At 47.4% G+C, this 22,521-nt stretch overlaps 1 protein-coding gene and 1 long non-coding RNA gene across 3 annotated transcripts in view; both read left to right on the plus strand.

Annotated features, from left to right (window-relative positions):
- The first annotated feature begins 1,672 nt into the window (after positions 1-1,672).
- Positions 1,673-22,521, plus strand: part of DCPS (decapping enzyme, scavenger) — a 36,010-nt gene continuing 15,161 nt past the window's right edge. The window contains exons 1-2 of one of the 2 annotated variants that reach the window (XM_008517090.2): positions 1,673-1,969; positions 3,240-3,414. In XM_008517090.2, the coding sequence (XP_008515312.1) occupies positions 1,769-1,969; positions 3,240-3,414 (376 nt within the window). In that variant the 5' untranslated portion in view covers positions 1,673-1,768. The remainder of the gene's footprint in view (positions 1,970-3,239; positions 3,415-22,521) is intronic. The other variant, XM_008517091.2, reaches the window with a different exon arrangement.
- Positions 16,927-21,303, plus strand: LOC139084109 (uncharacterized). Its single transcript, XR_011541419.1, has 2 exons — positions 16,927-17,040; positions 21,136-21,303. It is a non-coding gene; the product is annotated as an uncharacterized lncRNA (long non-coding RNA).

Consider the following 22,521-nt stretch of genomic DNA (forward strand, 5'->3'; position numbering starts at 1 on the left):
AGGCTCTATCACATTGTCTTGTTTTAGTCTATAAATAATCATTATCTGAAATTACCATTATCTTAATCATTATCAAAAATGATCACATTTGTTTACCTCATCTCCATTTGAATATGAATTCTATGAAAGTAGAGGTCTCCTCCAACTTGTTCAGGACTGACAGTCTGGCACACAGAAAATGGAGGCCTAGAGAGGGTAAGTGACTTCCCCAAAGTTGCAAAGCCAGTCAGTGCTGGGGCCAGACTTCATGGCTCCCAATTCAGGGCTCTTTTTGTTAAAACATAGCTACCCTGCTCAAATTCTCTTCCCAGTAGCAGTTAAGGAAGCAAGCAAGCAGGAGGGAGGGAGAGAGGCAGACAGAAAGAGAAAGAGAGGAAGAGAAGGAGAAAAAGGAAGGAAGAAAAAAAAGAGAAGGCACACCTAGAAATTCTCTTAAGATCAGGACCTCGGGGTTTTGAACAGGTTTTGCTATTGCCATTGACCCCCAAGGACATTTTGTTGTAGTCTTGCATACAGTTTATAACCTCTTACTGTATATCCCCAGAGGGTGAGGGATGCATCCAGAAAATGCGTAGACAGGCAGTAAATGTTTTTGGTTGAAGATAATTATCTCAGATCCTAAGTCTCCCCTATTAATGCGTTCTGCTTCACAAAACAATTAGCCTTTATCCAGCTCATAATATATATTTCTGGTAGAAATAATCAAGCCAAATGCAACTGTCATTGAGATAGATTGAGACCTTACTGACTGACTGAAAGTTGAAAAAACTGCACCTCCATTAGATTTGTCTGAAAAAAAGAAACTCAAAACTGACACTGGTGAAAATGATAAAATTTTTTACTAAACCTTGATGTATCAAGTCTTGACAAAATTTAGATCTGTCAAATAACAAACCACGGAAAAATGGACTCGCCAGAAATAATTGACACAAAGGAAACTTACAAAGGCAGAAATTATAAGCAAAACGTTTATATGACCAAAAAAGAAAGAAAAGGAGAGAAACTCTGATAGGTGAATCATATTCACGCCGCAAGTCCATCCCGAGAGCATAGCAAACGTGTGGGCGACGAAGATAGAGAGAGAGGCTGCCAGCAGGAAGAAAAGAAGCAGGTGACAAAATGGATTTCTGCTGCTGTTCACTTACCTTTCTTTTCCGCAAGAAGTACTGAATCTATAAAGAAAAGAGCTGCACGCGATGAAGATTTCTGTAAAATGAAAATGGGTGAAAAATGGAAATGGTTTAAGTGCTCTCTATAAAAAACCCAAGAAATATCATTTGGCTCAAACAGATTTGTTTCAGAAACATTCCTTCCGCGCTAACGCATCAATGTTGGCACACTTCTTACTAAAATGTCAATATTCAAAGAAGCTGTCGAGGCATTCAGGGTCCAAAGGGTGTCCTCCAGCTCTGGCCCCCAGGGCGGCTGGGGGAGCCCTCTCCACTGCAGCACCACTAGCCTGCCTATTTGGGGACTCACTGCCGTCTTTTTTTTTTTTCCCTCAGCACCGGCCTCAACTCGGGGCCAGCCAGCGCGAGGGGACCAAGGACAGTATCTCGAATTAAAACCGCTCATTCCGGACAGGTCACAAGGACAGGCGCTCCAAGGCTCCGTAGAGTCGGAAGAACGCCGGTCTCGGCGCGGAGCACATCGGGAGTTGTAGTCCAGCCCCGTCGTCACGGAGGCGGGAGGCGGTGGCCCGCGAGCAGCAGGAAGGGGCGGGGCCACGGCTGGGGGTTGCGCAGGCGCACACTTTCTGCCGGGCAGCATGGCGGACGCAGCCCCTCAAGGCAGTAAGAGAAAACGCGATCTGGACGCCGAGGAGGCGGAAGCCCCCAGCACAAAAGAAAAGGAAGCAGGCTTTGGGAATGGTACCGCTGCCCCTGTCCGCCTACCTTTCTCCAGCTTTAGAGTGAAAAAAGTGCTGAGGGAGTCCGCGCGGGACAAAATCATCTTCCTACACGGGAAGGTACCATTTGACAGCCCGGGATGGTGGATGCGGGTAGGAGTGAACCAGTCATAGCCTGGGAGGCGGATCTTTTTCAGAATTCTGCCGGAAAGTACCAGTCGCGTTACTTGCGGGGGAGGAAGAGTGCACCACTACCATGCATGGGGGAGGAGGGCGTGGAAGAGACAAGATCCCCCGTGGAATTAAGGAAATTAACACACATAGGGCTGATTTTCCTAGTTTCTCCTTTACTGTGAATAATTGACCCTTGTACAGTGTATTACAGACTAAAAAATCACGTGTTAAATTCTCCAACCCATTCATTTATTCATTCAACCTATAAAGGTGCTAGGAACCCACTCAATGTTGCTGGACCGTCTTGTTCATCCATGCCTCTGGGAACGACAAAGAGACTGTAGGAGATATGATCCCTGCTGTACAGGACTTCAGCCCTAACAGAGGAGACAGTTTATTACATTGGTAATTCAATTCCACGGATCATGCACTGACAGCCCAGAACTGAGCGAGGTTCTGGGGATGTAGAGATGAAAGTTACCATCCCTGATGTTCAGGAGTGCAGAGTATCTTGGGGTATACAGATACGCACAGCTGGCTCTGATACTATGTGCTCAGCTCTCTAGCAGGGACTGAGGAGACACTGGAGGCCATCCAGAAGCTAGTGAGGAGGCCAGGCCAAGCCAAGGTATTAGGGTTCCCCAGAACTCCTAGCAGGAGCTTTCATTGTGGGGGGATCAGGGGGACCTGGGCCTAGGCTTCTGTGCCTCTCTCTGTGTCTTTTGTTTTTTACAAGGTTCTGTCTGGTTCTCTCAGCCTCACCTGTCTTCAGTCTGCGTCACCCACTAAAGTTTTAACCATGAGAACCTTTGAGCTAAGAGTGAGTTAGGATACTCAAATACTAGTTTCTATGTCAACATCGACTGTTCATGTGACCTTGGGCAAGTCACATAATCCCTCTAGACCTCAGTTTCTTCATCTGTAAAATGGAAGAATTTGACACAGGTCTTGTGAGCCTAAAATAGACGACGGCTGAGAAGCTTTGCATCTTTGAGAAGAAAGATGTGAGCACTGCCACAAAGATTTGGGTTAATGAGGTGCCATCTCTGGGAGAAGAAACATGAGTACCACTGGGTAGACTTGCCCAGAGGGAAGGCTACAGGGAAGGAAATCCCAAGTGTGGGAGTTTCTGGGGCCCCAAGAACTTCAGCCTCTGCTCTCCAGGCCTCACCTGTGGCTCTGCTCCTGAGCCCACTGATGGTGTCTCTGCCCACAGGTGAATGAGGCCGATGGGGATGGGGATGGAGAGGATGCCGTTGTGATCCTGGAGAAGACACCATTTCAGGTGGAACAGGTGGCCCAGCTCCTGAACGGCAGCCCTGAGCTCCAGTTACAGTTCTCCAATGATATCTACAGCACCTATCACCTGTTCCCTCCAAGGCAACTGAGTGGTGAGCTAATCAGGGCTGAGGTGGCTACATGTGGGGAGAGTGGGCTGGTGGGAAATTAGGGGGTGTGGTGGCTGCCCCTGATAACTGATTTGCATATTCTAGTGCAGTAGTTCTTAATGGAAGGAGGAGGGAATTTCGCCACACAGGAGACATTTGGCAATCTCTGAAGACGTTTTTGCTTGTCAGATCTGGGGAGGACGGAGTGCTGCTGGTACCTAGAGAGTAGAGCCCAGGGATGCTGCTAAATGTTCTATAAAACATAGGATGGGCCCCACAACAGAGAAATGCCAACAGTGCTGAGGGGGAGAAACGCTGCTCTGGTGTGGTGTGTTTTGGGGAGGGGGTGTGATTCATGGGCTAGGACAGGTTCCTCTCTTGACTGAGTAGTAATGATTGTCAGCACTTGCTAACCCTTATGTTGTGCAGACCACCATTCTAAGTAGTCTACGTGTATGATCATATTTAATCCACAGAATAGCCTGTCGTGATAGGGTTTTACAAGGGAGGGAACTGAGGTTTTGAAAGGTTAAGTACCTTGTCCAAGATCACACAGCCAGTAGGTGGCAGAGAAACTAAGATTGTGGACTTGCTCAGCACACTGCTGTGGAGTGACCAGTGTGCTGGGTGCTGCAAAGACCAGTTACTTCCCTGAAGGAACTCGGTTCCTAGTCAGGGAGACACTGGATGTGATCGAGGGGTATGTACTTGAGAAGGGCAGGAATTCATGAGTTAAAGGGCAGAGATTTGTTTTTGATTGCAAGTATTTTTTAATATATTAAGAAGAAGACTAGCCCATGCCCAGAGCTGGGCGTGCCGCCAGCGTTCTCCTATCGCTGCTTGGATTGAGTAGGCAGGCTTGTGGGAAGCGTGAGGGAGGCTGCCTGACTGTGGAGGTTCCTTCCCACCAGGAAATTCTGGGATCTGCTTCGCAGCACACGGCAGTTTTGTAAAATCCTTCTGTCTTTTTATTTGTCCTCCAGCATTTAAGAACAGTTTGGCTTTCCAGATATCCTGCCACAGCCTTTTCGATAGATTTAGTGTCTTCTGCACCCCTAAGAAAGGGTGCTGTTGTTGTCCTTGGAAATGTATGTGAACGCTTGAGGTGAGACAAGCAAACCTTTCAGAACTGAAAGCAGAACAGCCTGGCCCTCCATTGAAAGAGAGCCCGACTGATTGGTTCAAGTTGATGGAAGTGGACAGCTGTGTTTCTTTCTCGGGTGTTGACATTTAAGGAAATGTATTCCTCCACACGGGGTGGCAGAGCACAACAGAAGGCCCTGTAGCCCAACACCTCTCAGGGCAGCCCTGAAACCACGGGCTCTGGGGCCACCATTCTGCTGCCGCCTCCTTCCCTTGCCTTCTGCCAGCCCTTTATCCACCTTCCTCACCCCCAGCCAAAATCCAGAAGGTTCTGCTCCACAGAGCAACCCTGTAGAATTCACAGCCTTTCCTTTTTTCCTTCTTTTTTCAGTACTTCTGTGGTACTGCTCGCAGGTGGTGTGACCGCTGCCCTGCCTTTCTCTTTTTGTCGTCTTTCTAAGCTAAGCGCTGAAAGAAGCTGGGGCTGTCGGCTCACCACGGCTCCCCTTCCCTTCCGCATTCAGAACCCCAGGTGTCCCTCTGCCTTTCCCAGCACTGCCTCGCGCGCACTCAGCTCGTCCTTCCAGGGCTCGCCGTCTTCCTGGCATCAGCGTTAGCATACATGCAGAGCATTAGGCTTTTATTGTCCCTGCCCAAACTTGTCCTGTGATTTGGAAGTCATGACGGTTTGCCTCATCTCTCTCTAGTTTGGCTGTTCACCCTGTCCCTGATGATACTCCAGATCAGGGGTTGACAAACTTTTGCTGAAAAGGACCAGAGAGTAAATATTTTAAGCTTTATGAGCCGCAAATGGTCCCTGTTGCATATTCTTTCTTTTCTTTTTTTTAATAACCCCTTTAAAAATGAGAATACCACTCTTAGCTTGCTTGATGTACAACAGGCCATGGGCCAGATTTGACCTTCTGACTAGTTTGTCAACCCCTGTTCCAGATTTTTCCCTTCAAAGTGTGGTCTGTGGACCAGTAGTATTTGTATCACCTGGGAGCTTGTTAGAAAGGCAGGCTCTCAGGCCCCACTCCAGACCTCAGACTCAGAATCTGCATTTTAGCAAACCCCCCAGGTGGGTCCTGTATGTTAAAATTTGAGAGGCAGTGGTCTTTAAACACCACCTGTGTGCAGGTAAAGTCCACATTTATTTCTCCATCCCTGAGCTCTCTGAGAACTGCAGGCTCATGTTGAAATAAACATCTTCTGGACTTCTCCATTTGGAAGTCTCATAGGTACTTCATGGATGAAATGTGAGAATCAGTTGCGCTAATGATTTAAAAGTACTTAGCACATGTTAAATGTGCTGCCATTCTTATTGTGGTGTGCGGGACCCTGTGCTGGATACTGGAACTTCAGAGATGAATAAGACACCATCTCTGCCCTCGCAGTCTTGTTTGGGGAGGGGTATCCCCCAAGTTATTATGAAAAGAGGGAAGTAAACTCAACAGGGTTTGGTCACTGTCTGGATGTAGGGAACAGAGATCCTTGAAAGTTGAAGCCAGGTCTGACCCATTTTCAGTCCTCAGCAGCCGGGCCCCATGTTAGGTGCTCAATAAATGGCCACTGCAGAATGAACCTACAGACTGACCCGTCTGTTTTGTCCTGTGGGCCAAGCATTCCACAGCCACGAGGTGGCAGCATTGCCAAAGTATTACTGTTGCCGGCTCCTTAGGCCTCCGTGCCAGAGCCTTCTCAGCCCTGCTCCTCCAGTCTCAGTCTCCCATCACCAACTCTTAACGCTGCCTGGAGGGGCCTTAAAGCATGGTTCCCGCAGCCTAGGCCCTCTGAGCCACCTTTACAGTTGCCCCTTTGAGTTCTACTGTCTCTGGCTGTTTCTCCAGACCCCCTTCCCAGAATACTTGCCTAGGGGAGCTGCTCCGCCCCACCCCCCCCCAATTCTAAGCTGATTTCTTCTGGTATTTCTCTGGTCATTGGCAAATTTCTTTTCTGGCCTGAAGATTTTGCAGTTTTCTCATTTACCCTTCCAGATCCTCAACTGACCATAAGAGGCTGCTCCTGTGAGCCACTCATGGACCCCACCCCATTGGCGTAACAGAGAGCATGGGCATCGGAGTTAGACATGCATGGGTCCTGTCCCAGAGCTAACACTTGCTGGTGGTGTGGCCTGAGGCAGCACAGTGCTGTTTCTGAGCTTTCGTGCATTGCGGGGGTTAAGAGCAAGCCCCAGGTCAGACATCCCCGGGCTGGAATCCTGGCTTTGCCGTTTACTGAGAGGACTTGGGAAGTTTCTGTGTTCATTTAACAAAGTCGAAGCGCCTGCTGTGTACCAGGTGCTGGGCTAGGAACGTACTGGTGAGTGCCTCCAGTATTACCTCTGTCTTTGGAGTCGTCGTGGGAAGGCAGACAGCAAACAAGGGAACAGATATCTAAGTGGCCGTGAACAGGAGAGGGGCTGCTCGGGCTGGGGGTCCAGGGGGGCTCTCTGTGGAGATGACACCCAAGCTGACACCTGAAGGTTGGAAAGGAACCAGCTGTGCAGAAAGCAGGTCAGGAGGGTGGGGAAGATGTTCTGGACTGAGGGAACAGCATCTATTCTGGGGGAAGAAAGAGGAACAGAAAGGATGCTGTTGTGTCAGGAGCTGAGGCGGGGGGGTTGGTGGCTGTGGTGTGGTACAGATGAAGTTGGGGAAGTCACTTCAGCTGTTTTCTTATTAAATTGTTAGTAACTGAACATAACCTCAGGACTGTTGTGAAATAGACGAGAGGAGAAAGATACACTTTTTAGCCTCTACCCACAGTGAGAGATGCATTTTACATTATGACCCAGTACAGGTGAATAAATATACATGGAGATAAGGGGAACAAAGGATTCACAAAGCAATACTTACCCTTACTTTATGGGACACTTGCTAGTGTCCTCAACTTATTCCAATCTTGTCTGTTTCCTTTCCTTAAATGCTGGTCTTAGCCTCCTAAGTTAATTTCATCACTACTGTCATGGGTTGTGACCCATTGAGATAAAGCATATAACACCTGTAGCACAGCAGCTGGCATGTGGGGTATATTCCATGTGTTAGTCATTTTCTGTTACTGTTTTCTCGCCTTTAAAATTATATGAGCCTTAAATGGAACAATATATGTAACATATGGAAAAATGCCTGCCCCTGATCGTGGGCAGGTTTCCTGTCTTCCCCTGTGGCCATGTGGCAAATGTGAGGGCTGAGGGGGCCAGATGGCCGGCATCCTAGTGCTGCTCTGGCTGTCCAGGCAGGGCAGAGCCTGGATCCTCTCCTGCACTTCAGCCGTCATGCTCTCACGCCTGGGTTATCAATGGGGCCCTTTGATCGGGATGTCTGTTTGCCTCTTACCTGGGGAAGAAGTGGGGAGATAGTAGGGAGAGGGGTGTGACTCAGAAATCCAGACTGCCTCTAAAAAGGCCAATTGTTTTCCCTCATGTGAAGCAGGGGTGTGGAGTCTCCAGTTCTGAAGAGGAGAAGGCGTCTGAGTGGGGCCAGGGCAGGGTGCAGAGGCATCCTGGGCAGCACATCTTCTTTCAGTTGCAGAGAACTCCCAGCACTCGAGCTGCAGGCCGGGTTTTCCTCCCAGTGCCCTTGGCAGCGGCAAAATGTGGGCCTCTGGAGTCCCGAGTGAGGACATGTTTTGGAGGAGCATTTTAGAAACTGGCCATTCCCTTAAGAGTTTCCCTGTAACATTGTTCATGACAGTAAAAACAGATATCAGATAACAATGGAATAGATAAATAAATCAAGGTGTTTTCCTACATTGGGCTACTTCTCTACGGCAGTGAAAATGAATGAACTCTGGCCACGCATGTCAAGAATCTCACCAGGTAGAGCAAGAAAAGCAAGATAGAAAGTACACACAGTGTGAGTCCAACTAGATGAAGTTGAAAAACAAGCAGAACTGCACAATATCCTGCTAAGGGTTGCATACAACATAGCAAAACGAGGAAGACAAAAAGAGAATGATTAACACCTAATTCAGCAAGGTGATTATCCCCAGTGGGGGTGGGACAGTGAGGACGACAAAAGTTCTGTTCTTAGACTGTGTGCTTCATGCATGGGGATCCCTTTAAGTCTTTAAACGGTACATATTTTATACTTATGTATGTGTGCATATAGTCTATGTATGATGTATATGTATATACATACATGTGTACGTAAAAATATGTTTATATGTATGTGTGTATGTATATGTAAATATGTATATGTACATATATACACGCCTTGTTTTATATGTACAATATATTTCTCAATTAAAGTTAAGAAAAACTGGCAGGTCCTTAGAAGAACTAAGAATATTCCGCCACTAAATTGTAGGCCTCTGCCTTCATTCTCAAGTTTGGTTTCTAGTCACTGTTGCTGAAAAGTGTTTAATTAGGGCCTCCTTCCTCTTGGTTTTGGGCATTGTTGGACTTCCATTTCTTTTTTTTTTTTAGGTAATTTTTTTTCTTCCTTGTGTTTGGAATCTTTTTTTCCTTTTTTTTTTTTGGTGAGGAAGATTGGCCCTGAGCGAATATCTGTTGCCAATCTTCCTCTTTTTTTTTTTTCCCTCCCCAAAGCCCCAGTACATAGTTGAATGTCCTAGTTGTAAGTGCTTTTAGTTCTTCTATGTGGGATGCTGCCACAGCATGGCTTGATGAGTGGTGTGTAGGTCTGCGCCCAGAATCCACACTGGGGAACCTTGGGAGTTCCAAGGTTCCAGAGTTAAGGGGAGCTTGCGACCTTAACTGCTACACCACAGGGTGGGCCCCAGACTTATGTTTCTGCATACTGCCTCTTCTCTGGGGTGGAGGAGTGGTGGGGTCTGGCCCTTTCCTCTCCAGTGGACACGGGAGCCTGTGCTGTGCTAGAGCACACTCCTGGATGGTGCCAGCCCTGGCAGAATAGGGCACTGTGGGGAGATCCCCCAGCACCTGGAGGAGAAGGCCCAGTACCAGTCTCTGGGCTCTGCTCCAGCACAGACTGGCATGGGTCTCTCAACCTCTCCCTGTGGTTGTCCTTGGCAGCCCTCCCGTGGCAGCTGAGCTGAAGGACAAGAGTTCTCTGAACAGTGACCAACAGAGAAAGCCTTGCCAGACAGGTCCTTACCGGAGCAGGGTGTTGAAGAGCCCCATCATCATCTAACAGGGGAATCACCCCAGGCGTGGGGCCACTGGGTGACACCAGGGCAAGTCGTGGAATTGCTCTGAGACTCAGTGTCTCTGAATGAAAAATGAGGAATCCACTAGCTGGCTAGCCCACCTCAGTGGGCTTCTGTGTCATAGGAGATCAGAGAATGATAGTATCTCAGGTTTGAATGGAGCTCCAGTGTTTATTTAGTAATGTGGTTTTTAACTAGAACTATTCATCAGAATTATCTAAGGAGCTCTGTCGAATACAGAATCTGGACCTACTGAATAAGAGTCTCTGGGGTAGGGCTAGGGCATTTATCAAAGTCACACAGTCATGTGGTCAAATAATCAGATAGCATCGAGGCGCTAGATGGACAGGAACAGCCTCTTGTGCCACTCTGCCTACCCTGGTCCTGTTTTCCAGAAGCAACTACTAATTAAGATTTCTAGGGTTAGTGCTCTGGTGGTTTCCTCCAGACACTTAACTGAATAGTATGCTTATGCAACTCTTTGTTGATTTGTCAAATTTTGACATCACTTCCCCACAGTGAAAGTTGAAAGGTGTAGCTCCTTTATGCTTTGCTCACCATCCCTTTCCTCTCCTCCCAATTTTGATGTTTATATTATTATTATTTTTAGAGTTCTTTAAAAATTGCCTTTGGGGGGCTAGCCCTGTGGCTGAATGGTTAAGTTCGCGTGCTCTGCTTCGGCAGCCTGGGTTTTGCAGGTTCAGATACTGGGCATGGATGTGGCACTGCTCATCAGGCCATGCTGTCCCACATACCACAACTAGAAGGACCTACAACTAGAATGTACAACTATGTACTGGGGGGATTTGGGGAGAAGAAGAAGGTGAAAAAAAAGATTGGCTACAGTTGTTAGTTCAGGTGCCAATCTTTAAAAAAAAAATTGCCTTTGGAATCCTAAATATACTGAAGTCTTTAGCCCTTATTCCATCTACTATAGGTTTTGTATCTGTCAGGGGGAGTGTCAGTGCCTTAGCCTTCTCTTTCCACCAGCTCTTCTGTCCTTTGCTGTCTCCCAGCCTCTCTGTCAGCTGCCCCTGTATTTTGTGTCGTCACAGTATGTTAATAAAGTCTTGCGTGCCTTGTCTTGACAGCAGTAAACTGTGTTTGCATTATTGTGGTCATAATGATGTGTGCCACCCACTCACGCAGAGCACGGGGCTTCTAGTTCCTCTTCCACCTGCCCGAGTATAATCCCCTGCCACTCCAGGCAGAATGAGTTGCTGTCTAGGTCAAATGGAGTCTCTTTTCTTACATTCCAACAGTTCCTCCAGGTCATGCTGCTTTGTAGTTTCATATTTGAACCATTATTTTATCCGCTTTTACTTTTTCACGAAGTTTCTGGTTGCCTCTTTTTTAAAATTGTGGTTAAAAGAATACTGTGCCTTTATTCTGTTTTTGAATTATCTGTTTTAATTTATAATTCATTATCTGATATCTCCTTCTTTCCTTCCTGGAAACCTTTCCAGGATGTTCTTTCTCGCTGCTCCAATCTGGAGGGCTAATTCTTTAGGCATGCTCTATAGTTGTCAACCCGAGACTTCTTTTTACAGTGTTTCTTGGTTAGATGCACTCTTTTTTGGATCTGATGTCTTTTTCTTTCTTGTTTTACTTTCTTCTTTAGCTAAAGTACATTCTTAAGTACTTCCTCGGAAAAAATTCATGAGAGGTGAAGTTCAGATCCTTTATTTTGCCCTCACTTTTGAGTGATGATTTGACTGAATACAGAATTTAAATTTACTTTCCCTCAAAACATTAAAGGCATTGATCTGTTGACTTCAAGCATCCGTTGTTGCTAACAAGACATCTGATGCCGGTTTGATTCTCATTTTTTTATAGCTAACTTGGTTTTTTTGTTGTTGTTCTTTTGTTTGTTTTTTGCTTTGTTAATTTTCTTCTTTGGAAGCTTGTAATATATTCTCTTTATCTTTGGTGTGGTGGAATTTTGTGAGGCTGTATCTAGGTTGGATTTTTTTCATCCTTTGCACTGGGTACTTTTGGACCCATTTGATTTAAAGTCTTACGTCTTTCTTCCACTATGTATGTTTTTCGTGTTGTTTCTTTGATAATCCCCTTCCCTCCTTTTCCTTGATTTCCTCTTTCTGGAAATCCTGTTAGTTGTTAGACTTCCTGAATTGATCCTGTGGGCTGCTGCTCTTCTCTCACTTTTCCCATCTACGTCTTTTCTTTCTGCCATCTGGGAGATTGTCTTAACTTTGTCTTCCAGACCTTCTACTGAAGGTTTTAATTTGGCAATCATATTTTTAATTTTCTTTCCTCTGTTTCTCTGATTATTTCATTTTCACAGCATCTTGCTCTTGCTTTTACAGAGGCCAAATTGGGTTGACTTTCTCTGACCACTAATTAGAATTGTTTTAAAAATTATCTCCTGACCCTTAAATGATCTCATTTCCTCTGGGATCTGGTTCTGGTTGTTTATTTTGGTCATTCTTTTTCAGGCTACTGGTTTTCCCTTAATGTCTGGTGAAGGTTAGCTCATTTGTATTTAAAAATGAAGAACCAGGCTGATGGTCTAGTGAGCTGACTGATGTGGATTTCATCCACTATCCACTGGTAGTTCTATTTCCACAATGGGGCCCTCTCCTGGGTGCGTAGCTGCCCTGGTGCAGTGTGGATGGGGAGTGGGGCTGGCTGGCTGGCCTTGCCTAAGTGTGCTGTTGCACTGGCACTCTGGAGCCCCCACACTCTCTAGTCCACTATAGCTCATGGACCACATCTGGCCTGCTTTTTTTGTACGCCCTGTAAGCTAAGAATAGTTTTTACATTTTTAAAGGATTGTATAAAAAAGGAGAAAACTAAGAAGAGTATGGAAAAGAGATTGTATGTGGCCTGCAGTGCCTGAAATATTTACTATCAAACTTTTACAGATAAGTTCGCCTATACCTGCTCTAGTCCAGGGTTTAATATCTTTGGAGGACAGCCCTCCTGTTTTCGTCTGGCCTTAGGTGCCTACCCCTAGGATGAGGGTATGGCAATGGATGGAGACCTTTAATTGATCCCAGTTTCCAGCTTCGTTTGCCTTCCTCTCCTCTGTCCCTGCTTATTTGGAGTCCGGATCCTCTCCTGGGTTCCCTTGGCAAGGCTGGCAGTCACCACCATGTAGCTGTTTGGACACTCCAGACTGCAGCTTCCGTCTGTGTTGCCTCATTCATTCACACGCTGCCTTCCATTTCCTAACTTTGAGAAATGAATGGTAGCCTCATTGTCTGCTGCTTCCCTGAGTTTGTTCCCATCACTGTTACGGGTTTTTTCCTTTTATACCTCATTACTGTCATTGCAGTGGGTTTTTTAAACAGTCTGAGCGTCACCATTAAATAGGAGTTGGGGGCCTTCCACGTATGTCTAGATATGCTGGAGGGGGGCTTTGTAGGTGAAGGTAGCTTAGACCATGAACAGGTTACCCCATTGAGGCCAAACCCAGATAGAGCTGGTGTTGGTAAGCTGCAAAAGACACCTGTTTCTCCCAAACTCTGATGCACGGAGAGATTCCCAGATGTTCGTGCACAGTGGGTGGGCAGTGTAAACTGGGCATGGCCAGATCCATAAGACTGTAAAAACTATGTCCGTTTGACCTAGCATTTCCTCCTCCGGGTATATGACTTAGACAGTTGCTCATACACATGCACAAAGAGATGCAAGAATGTTCATTGTAGCATCATTTGTGATAGAAAATATAAAAACAACCTGAGTGACCCTGTGTAGGGAGATTAGTAAGGCATGGTGCATGCATAGCATGGGCTACTACGCAGTCATTACAAAGGAGGAAGAAGATCTTTATGAACTGTCATGGGAGATCTCAGAGGTCAGAGATAAACCATAAAGGATCATCCCACTTGTGCTTAAAAAAAAGGACCTTTATATAGCTATGTTCATATATATGTCAACTCATTAAAGAAAACACTGGAGTAATGAACACTCAACTATTATTCATATTTACTCCAATGAAAAGGGTTGGAGGTTAGACTTCTGAATTATTGAGAATATATTCATGTGGAGCTTGGATGTTTAATTTTTGAGGATGTTAACTTCATCACCAAGCGAACAAAGAAGCATATCAAAAGATTAGCCTGAAGTGGGGCCTCTGGCTTCTTCCTTTCTTCACAGCCTGAATGAACCTTGTCACATGGGGTTTTTCAGTTCATCAACAAGTATGTACTGCATACCCCCAAGATATGTGGACCCTAACTATGGTGATTTACATCTACCTAGGGAGACATAACTGTGAGTTGCTATGAAGAGCACACGGCCGTGGAGGGTTGTACACTGGGAGCTGGTGAGTTGGAGTATTCAGAGGTGGCTCCTCCCACCCCTGGAGACATGGTGGCCTTCTGGGATGGGCTGGGGTTGGTGATGGGAAGGCAGGAGGTAGAAGAGGTGTTCCAGGTGAGGGCAACAGTGTGGACAGAGCTGTAGAGTGGGCTCCTAGTGTTAGCTGGGCTTTGAAATGGGGCTTTGCGAATGGGGTAGGGGAAAAGGTGAGTGAGCCTGTGGGAGTCTCTCATTACTCCTTTGATTTCGTCAACTGAGGCCACCTAAAGATGGCAGATTTCTGTCCACTTTTCTCTGTGGGTGCTTCAGAGCTCCTGACGCCAATGAGCCAGGGCCCGCTCTAGGGCTTGGAAGGACAGTGGTTTAACAAGCAGAAGTTTCAAGATGGAACGATGCCTACCACCTGAGTCAAATTCTTGACCCAGAATCGGAGTTCTGCCTTTCTCTTAGCTGTCTGATTGGCCCATGCTTTCCTTCCCCTTATCATCTCAGCTCAGAGAGCCCTTGAGTGTTGCCTCTTCCCTTCCCCCCGTCTCCTCCCTTCACCAACTGAGAGCATAGGCCTTCTGTTTGATTCTCCATTTAGACTCAGGGCTTCCATGAGGCCAGGAGAAGCCGTTGCATTCAGATCATATGTAGAATGAATAGATCTCAAGCTATTGAGATGTAGCCACCACCACCACACTAATGTCCTCTCTCTCTCTCAGTTGGGGTAAGGTCCTACAACCCTGTGGCAGTCTTAAGGCTTGAGTCGGCAGAAAAGTCAACTCACTCAGGACCAGCGGGTGAAGGTGGATTACCCGTAGGATAGCTGGTTCCACTTCCATCGCTTGGCTCCGGCTGTGTCTGCCAGCGTGTAGCAGCCTGGTTCTATTTTCCACTTCTGATCCATACTTCTTAGTGAGTGATAGCCGAAAATTCTGGTCATCCTGGACTCCTCTCAGTAGGGGATGTGTTCTATGCCTTTGGCCTTCTCCCTTCTCACCAACATACACAGCATGGCAGTGTCCCCTGGTGTTGGACTGAGACTTGGTTCCTGTGCTCCAAAGTGAATTAAGGAAATACCTTTAGACAGGAGGTTGAAAGAGAGAACATATTTTGGAACTTCTGAACGTTCAGTCTAATGGCTCTTGTAGTCTGGTCTGCTCAATAGTTTCTTCCTGTGTGTAGGTAAGTGAGGGTCTTGCAGCTCTAACGCCAGGACTGTCAGTCAGCCACTCCATTATCTCATTAGATACCAGCTCTCAGTCCTGCTGTTCAAGTGGAACTTTGTGGAGTGCCATAAGCCCCACAGCCGTCCTACAGCGGCATTTCCCATTCCTAAAGGACCGCCTTCTATATGACATAACCAAAGGCTGCCCCAGCCACCCCTGAGGCTGTGTTCAGAGTTACTGAACTTGCTTGTGGGCTCGCAGATCCTGTCATACTCCCTTCCTCTCCATCCTGGGCCTCAGAGGACTAAAGAGAGGGAGGAAAGGAGCCTTGCTCAAATCCAGGGTCTTGCTAAAATCAGCATCTGCCTCTCCTCTGTGCTTTAATAGCAACTCTCTGCTTTCGTTGAGACAGGTAATTAGTGGTTTGGAGGTTTCCTGTGGAGTGGTTGAAGCTTCCAGTAGGATTGTGACCACACCCTTTGGCCCTGTTTATCCTTGATCTGGAGGTCTCTTCAGGCCTCCACTTGAGTACTTTCAGCGTCCCTTCAGATCAGGACAGTGAACTCCCCGCCCTGGGCCTGCACTGGAGCATGACTGACTCCTCGCCAGCCTCTGGCCTGCTCTCTGGTCCCCACGAAGCCAAGGCTGAGGACAGTGTCACTTAGCCAGGGGAGACCCTCCACCAGCCTTCCTCCCTTGCCAGCCCTTCTCTAGGATTTCGTCCTTTGATGGAGTGCCTTGCCAGTCTGGGTCATCTCACCCGTCCTCTGAGTGGCTCTGCTTGGCTTTTGTGGAGGGGAGGTGGGGTCTGGGCTTTACACTCAGATCATGCTTTGTTGTTGCTTCTCCCCTGGGCCTGCACATCTAGGTCAAATAAGTTGAAACTGGCTTGTCGTAATGAAGGGAGAGCAAAAGCCACAGACTGAGCCATAGAAATGACCTCATCGTGTAGAAGTTGTCAGCCACGGCTGGAAAGCAGTCTTGTTTGAACATGTGTATGGGAAGGAGAGCAGACTGTCTGTGGTTTGCATTTTCATGTTTCATGCACGGCAGCGTTTTCCTGGGGATTTGGCTAAGCTAGCTTTGGCAGAGAGCAAGACAGGCAGCTGCTCTTTTCTCGGCATGGCCCACCTCCTACCTCTGAGAGCGGTTGGGCATTCCTGTCTGGGTGGGGGATGGGGTGGCTTTATTTATTGGGGAAGGCCTTTCAGGAGACCCTAAGGGTCTTGATGGGCAGGACAGAGCTGTCCTAGCCAGGGGTACCCCAGCCTGCTCGTCTGAGCTGCAGAGCGAAGGAACATGTGTGCACCAGGCCACTGTCCATCTGGGATGCATTGGGATGACCATTCCCACTGCCAAAACTCTCCTGTAGATAAACAGCTGCTGCCCCAAGCCCCACAAGGGCTGCAGCACCACCACAAGGCCCCTGGTCTGGGACCCCCACCCCAGGCCACCTTCCCCACAATCCAGCACTCATATTTGGTGGGGGGCAAGGGTTGCTACCATGCATGTAAGTCGAAACAGCCGTCGTTCCCTCTTGTGAGCAGGATCATCCTCGGTCCCTCTGTGCTCCACACCAGAGCCTGGTGCAGCCCAGTGCCCTGGGGATTCCACCGTTCCTCAGACAGCCCTCAGAGCTGAGGGGAGCGTGCCTCTACTCTGCATTCCCAGGAAGCATTGCCTTGAGCATCGAGCATTGTTGTTGGTCTCTGTCTCCCCGTCTGCAGCCCCAGTCGCTCTGCCACCTCGTTATGCCCTTTGGTTTTGCTGACAGCTGTTTATGTGTCTTCAGGAGGGGTTGGAACTAATCATGTTTCTCCTCTCTGATAGGGCTGCTTTTTGGCGAACATGGCTGCAACACAGTTTCTTAGGAAAAGGCCTAAAAGAGGATGGCCCTGTGGCATTGGGAAAACCGTACTGCTTAGAGCAGCCAGATTGTTTGGGTTCAAATCTCAGCTCCACCACTTACTAGGTGTGTGACCTTGGGCAAAATACATAACCTCTCTGAGGGTGAGATTTAAGGAGTGTCTTATTTTTCTTTTTTTAATGTATTTCTTACATAAGTGATCCAAATTTGTTTCAGAAAATGTAATAAATATCCCCCCAAAAACTAACTTATTATTATTTTTTAGTTTTTTCCTGCTTTTTCTCCCCAAATTCCCCCAGTACATAGTTGTATATTTTAGTTGTGGGTCCTTCTAGTTGTAGTGTGTGGCAGGCCACCTCGACATGGCCTAATGAGCAGTGGCATGTCCGCGCCCAGGATCCAATCCGGTGAAACCCTGGGCTGCTGAAGTGGAGCGTGTGAACTTAACCACTCAGCCATGGGGCTGGCCCTCAAAAAAACTAATTTAAAAAATTAGGGGCCGGCCCAGTGGTGCAGTGGTTAAGTGTGCACCTTCCACTTTGGAGGCCCAGGGTTTGCCGGTTCAGATCCTGGTTGCGGACGTGGCACCACTTGGCAAGCTATGCTGTGGTAGGTGTCCTACATATAAAGTAGAGGAAGATGAGCATGGACGTTAGCTCAGGGCCAGTCTTCCACAGCAAAAAGAGGAGGATTGGCAGCAGTTAGCTCAGGGCTAATCTTCCTCAAAAAAATATATATATGATATAATTATGTGTAACTCCACCATCCAGAGATACCTCTTAGCATCTTGGAATATGTCCTGAATTTCAGGCTTTTCTGTGTATGCTTACGTGTATGCAGTTGCGCATGCACGCTCTCTTTTAAAAATAAACGGCATGATATATATTCTGCTGTATAGGCTGTATTCTGAGCCTAATATGTGTCCAGTGCTACTTTAGGCATTACGCACACAGCGTACAAAAACGAAGTCTTTGCTCTCAGGGAGCTTATGTCCAGTGGGAGGAGATGGACCATGAATAGCAAATAAATAGGTCAAGTGGCAATAAACAGCTAAGAAGAGAAGTAAAGCATTGCAGGGCAGACAGAAGGAGAAGGACATGGGCTTCCAGTTAAAAGGGGGCAGTTTGCCCACCTGCTTCCTGTAAAACCCTCGCTAAAAATGACATTAAGGGAATTGCATTTTAAAAACTTATCCCGTAAAGACTAGAGGAAGGGAGAGGAGACAAACCTAGCAAGTGAAGGGAGGAGGAGGAGGAGAACTGACTGAGCAGATCTGAGAGAGTGAGACCAGAGCACAGGCAGAAATCTGAGCAGCAGTCGCTACCAGCCCCTTTCCCACCTCACGGAACTGGTAATTGCTCCTTTCAGAGACGGAGTCTCTGGAGAGGTTAAAACAGAGGGTAGAGGTTCTCGGTGCAGTTGAGGGTGGGGTCTGGTACTGAAACGTAGAGGGGTTAAGTGGAAGTTCACATAGTCAATGTTGAGATGACCCCATGTGCCAGCCCCCTCCCCGCCCACAGCTGCTTCTCTTCTCATCACTCAGAATGCAGTCAACCAGGCTTGCACCTCCATGTGTGAATCTGGATGAGTCATCTGTGGACAATCTGACCAGCCCAAGAGAAAAGACCTAAATTCTTGGAGGTTAATATGCAGAGGAATAGCCTTATTGTCATAAAATGAAGCTCCAGGTAAACACACCTATGCCCACGGAGCTTCCCATCAGCTTTTCAGTGCTTTGCTCTGAAATGAGTGAGTGGAAAGGCCAGGGAATCCAGACTTTGAGCAAAGCCTTAGTTGAAAAAGAAAGAAACTTGGAGGAGAGAGAAACTAAATAAGGAAAGGAAATTTTCAAAAACTGTCTTAATCTCAGGAATTATGTTACCAAATGATAAGATAAAGAACAAGATAACTGTCAATAAGGAGTTTTTTTAAAAGCTCTTGGAAATTAAAAATATAGCAGAAGTGAAAAATTCACTAGAAGAGTAGAAGATGAAGTTGAAGAAAACTTCCTTCAAAGTAGAGCAAAAAGACGTAGAGATGGAAAATGCGAGAGAAAAGAAAACTGGAAGATGAATCAAAGAAGTTAAATATCCAAATAGGTGTTGCAGAAAGAAGGGGCAGAGAAAATGGGGAAGAAAATGATCAAAGAAATAAGACAGTTTCCCAGGACTGAAGAAGGTGATTTTCAAGATTGGAAGCGCCCAACGATTACCCAGCTCCGTGGATGAAAATAAACCTTCTCTGAGTCCCATCAGCACGATCAGGAGATTGGGGACAGCGAGGAAACAACAGGTCAGTACAAAGCATTGGGGATCAGACTGACCCTAGACTTCTCGACAGCAGTATTGCAATCTAGAAGGACATAGAGCAATGCTTGCAGATCGTGAGGGTCATTGCTTTCTATCTTTAAATTCTTTAGCCAAACTCTTAATTGTGACAGTAGAATAAAGACATTTTCAGATGTTCCAGGTCTCTAAATTTATCTCCCTTGCACCATATCTCTGGAAGCAACTTGAGTTTGTGCTTTAGCACTGTGTTTCTTGATGTATGATCCCCAGACCAGAGGTAGCAGCTGCATCTGGGAACTTGTTAGAAATGCAAATTCTCAGGCCTCACTGCAGATGTCCTGAGTCAGGTGGTTCTGATGCACACTAGAGTTTGAGAACCACTGCTTTAGCAAAATAAGGGCATAAACGTGGAAGACAAAGATAATGGATCTGGGAAACAAGGGGCCCAGCACAAGAGAGAGGGAGAAGGAGGTCCCCAGGATGATAGTGCCCGAGCTCCCAGGGCACAGGCCTGCACAGGGCACCTGCTGGAGAGGGTCAGAGGAAGACACTGGCTGGGTTTGGAGGGGTTTGGGACTGTGTGGAGCTGGTTTACGGAATTCCAGCAGGAGAGTAGAGTTGGGCGATTCCTCGTTGCTTCTCTAGTCACACGGAAATGCTTCTGTGGGGGGGGCGGGGTGCCAGGTACTGCTTACCCTCGGCAAGTGGCCCCCTGAAGTCAACTTGCTAAACGGGCGGTGGCAGAGAGGGCCCCCACGGGCCGTCAAGCCTCATCTGCTGTCACTGGTGCTGAGGCTGAAGCCCAGCCCTGAGCCAGGTGGAGCTGTGGGACCGGGGCGCCACCATTTCTTCGTGTGTGAAATGGGGATTATAATAATACCCGCCTCACATTGGTTGTGAGGTGTGAATGAGTTAGTAGACCTGTAGGGTTTAGAACACTGCCTAACATACCTGTTCGCAATGTGTGCTGAGGACATGGACACCTTTTTGTAGCTTTTTATTTTGGAAAAAAAAAATTTCAGTCCTCCAGAAAAGTTGTAACAGTACAAAGAACTCCCTAATAAAAGCCCTTCACCTGTTGTTAACATTTTGCCACATGTGCTTTTTCTCTGTTCACATATACATATTTTGTTGCTATTATTGAAAAGTTGCAGGCATCATAACCCTTCATTGCTAAGCACTTCAGTGTGTCTCTCCTAGGAACCAGGGTAAAATGACCAATTTTAGGAAATTTCACATTTATACAAAACTATCACGTAACGTAGAGACCATTGTTAAAGTTTACCATTTGTTTCAGTGCCCTCTTTCAAGCAGTACTCCTCTCCCCTGTCCAGGATCCTGTCCAGATCCTGGTGTCCTTTAACCTGGAGCAGTCCCTTGTCCTTTCTTTGTCTTTCCTAACTGACACTTTTTAAGGGTCACGAAGACTCTTGTTTTGTGGAATGTCCCTGGATTTGGTTTTGCTAACATTTCCTCATGATTGGATTCAGGTTATGCATTTTTGGCCAGAATGCCACAGCACATCCCTCAGGAGGCACATGATGTCAGTTTGTCCCATTAGAAGTGATGTTAACTCTGATCACTTGATGTTTTCCCTTTGTGATTAATAAGTAATCTGTGGGGAGATATTTTTGAGTCTTTGCATGCCTGTTTCCCACCATATTTTCACCCAGTGGTTTGAGCATTTGTGGGGCGTTGACCACGGTCCTCATGAAGTTCAGTTGCAGGTCATTTAGATAAGCACCAGAGTTCACTGTTGGCTACCGATGAGAAACTTAGCACTGGGAAATGATTGATTTTTTTTTTTTTTAAAGATTGGCACCTGAGCTAACATCTGTTGCCAATCTTTTTTTCTTCTTCTTCTTTTTCTCCCCAAAGTCCCCTAATACATAGTGATATATTCTACTTGCAGGTCCTTCTGGCTCTGCCGTGTGGGACACCGCCTCAGCATGGTCTGATGAGTGTTGCTGGGTCCGTGACCAGGATCTGAACCGGCAAAACCCTGGGCCGCTGAAGCGGAGCACACAAACTTAACCACTCGGCCCTGGGGCCGGCCCCGGAAATATATTGATTTTTAGCAGAGAGGCTCTATTCCATTTGGGACAAAAATGTTCTTCCTGGGTTTAAAGTCTGAAAAGGCTAGATTCATTTAAACATTTGCTCAGTAAGTATTTGTTGAGTGCTTATTATAGGCCAAGTGCTGGGGATAAAGTGACAAATAAAAAAAGATAGACAAAGTGCCTGTCCTCCTAGAAGGTACGTTCCAGTGGGAGAATCAGCCAGTAACTCTTCTCTATTGTTAGGCAGTCACAGGTGAAGAGAAAGCAGCCAGAAGGAGATAGGCTGATGAGATGAGGGCGCTTCTTTAGCCGGGACTGTCTGCAAGCTCGAGAGCTGACCTCTTGGCAGAGACGTGGGTGGTACAAGGGAGCAAGCACGACTCAGGTGGGAGGCCCCTCAGGAATAGGAGCAGCTGGTGTGGGCTTAATGTGAGTAAGTGCGAGTGTAAGGAGGTCTGCGTGGCTGGAGCAGAGACCTCAAGGGGGAGCACGGCGGTAAATGAAGTTGGAGACGGGGGTTGGGGCATGACAACGGAGGGCCATGTAGACCATGATGGCAAGCCAGTGAAGTGGTCCAGCCTGTCAGGAGGGCACGGAGCCCAGCCAGCCCCTACCCCTGACACCAGCATACGAGGGCCAGCCCTTCTGGTCTGACCAAGGCCGGGCCCCCAGGAGTGATTGGCTCTGAGGGGCCCCTCAGTGCTGCAGTGGGGTTTTTGCATCCAGGCAGGAGTTTCTCAGGAAAGGAAGAAGGACAGCAGGAAGTTTGCAGTGGGAAAATACCTTTTTATTTTTTCCCTGCGGCTGAGGGGGAAGGCAGGAGGGGCCTGACCTGGCGAGGTACCTGTTTCCTCAGCACCCTGGGTTGCTGGGGCAGTCTTTGACAAGACTTGGCAGGCCCAGCAGCTCTCTAATCTGGAACAGCAAGGGAGCCCCAGGCTGTGAGCCCAGTGCTGTGTGTCCGTTGCTAACAGGGCTAGGCTCTTCTCCAACATCAGTTCTGCCTTTGTCCCCAGCCCATCTTCCCCACGCCAAGGGAGCTCCGTTGCTCACAGCTTTCCTCCCACTGCCCAGCCCAGGCAGCTGAAGTAACAATGGCGCAACAAGAATAAGAGCCAACTTTGGAGGAGCACTTCTGTGTGGGGGGCCCTTTCTAAATGCCTCCCATCCACTGCTCACTGACTTCTCACTACAGCCCTGTAAGGTAGATCACCTGCCCAAGGTTACAGAGCTACTAA

This window comes from Equus przewalskii, chromosome 6 (assembly GCF_037783145.1).
Source record: "Equus przewalskii isolate Varuska chromosome 6, EquPr2, whole genome shotgun sequence".
Lineage (NCBI taxonomy): Eukaryota > Metazoa > Chordata > Mammalia > Perissodactyla > Equidae > Equus > Equus przewalskii.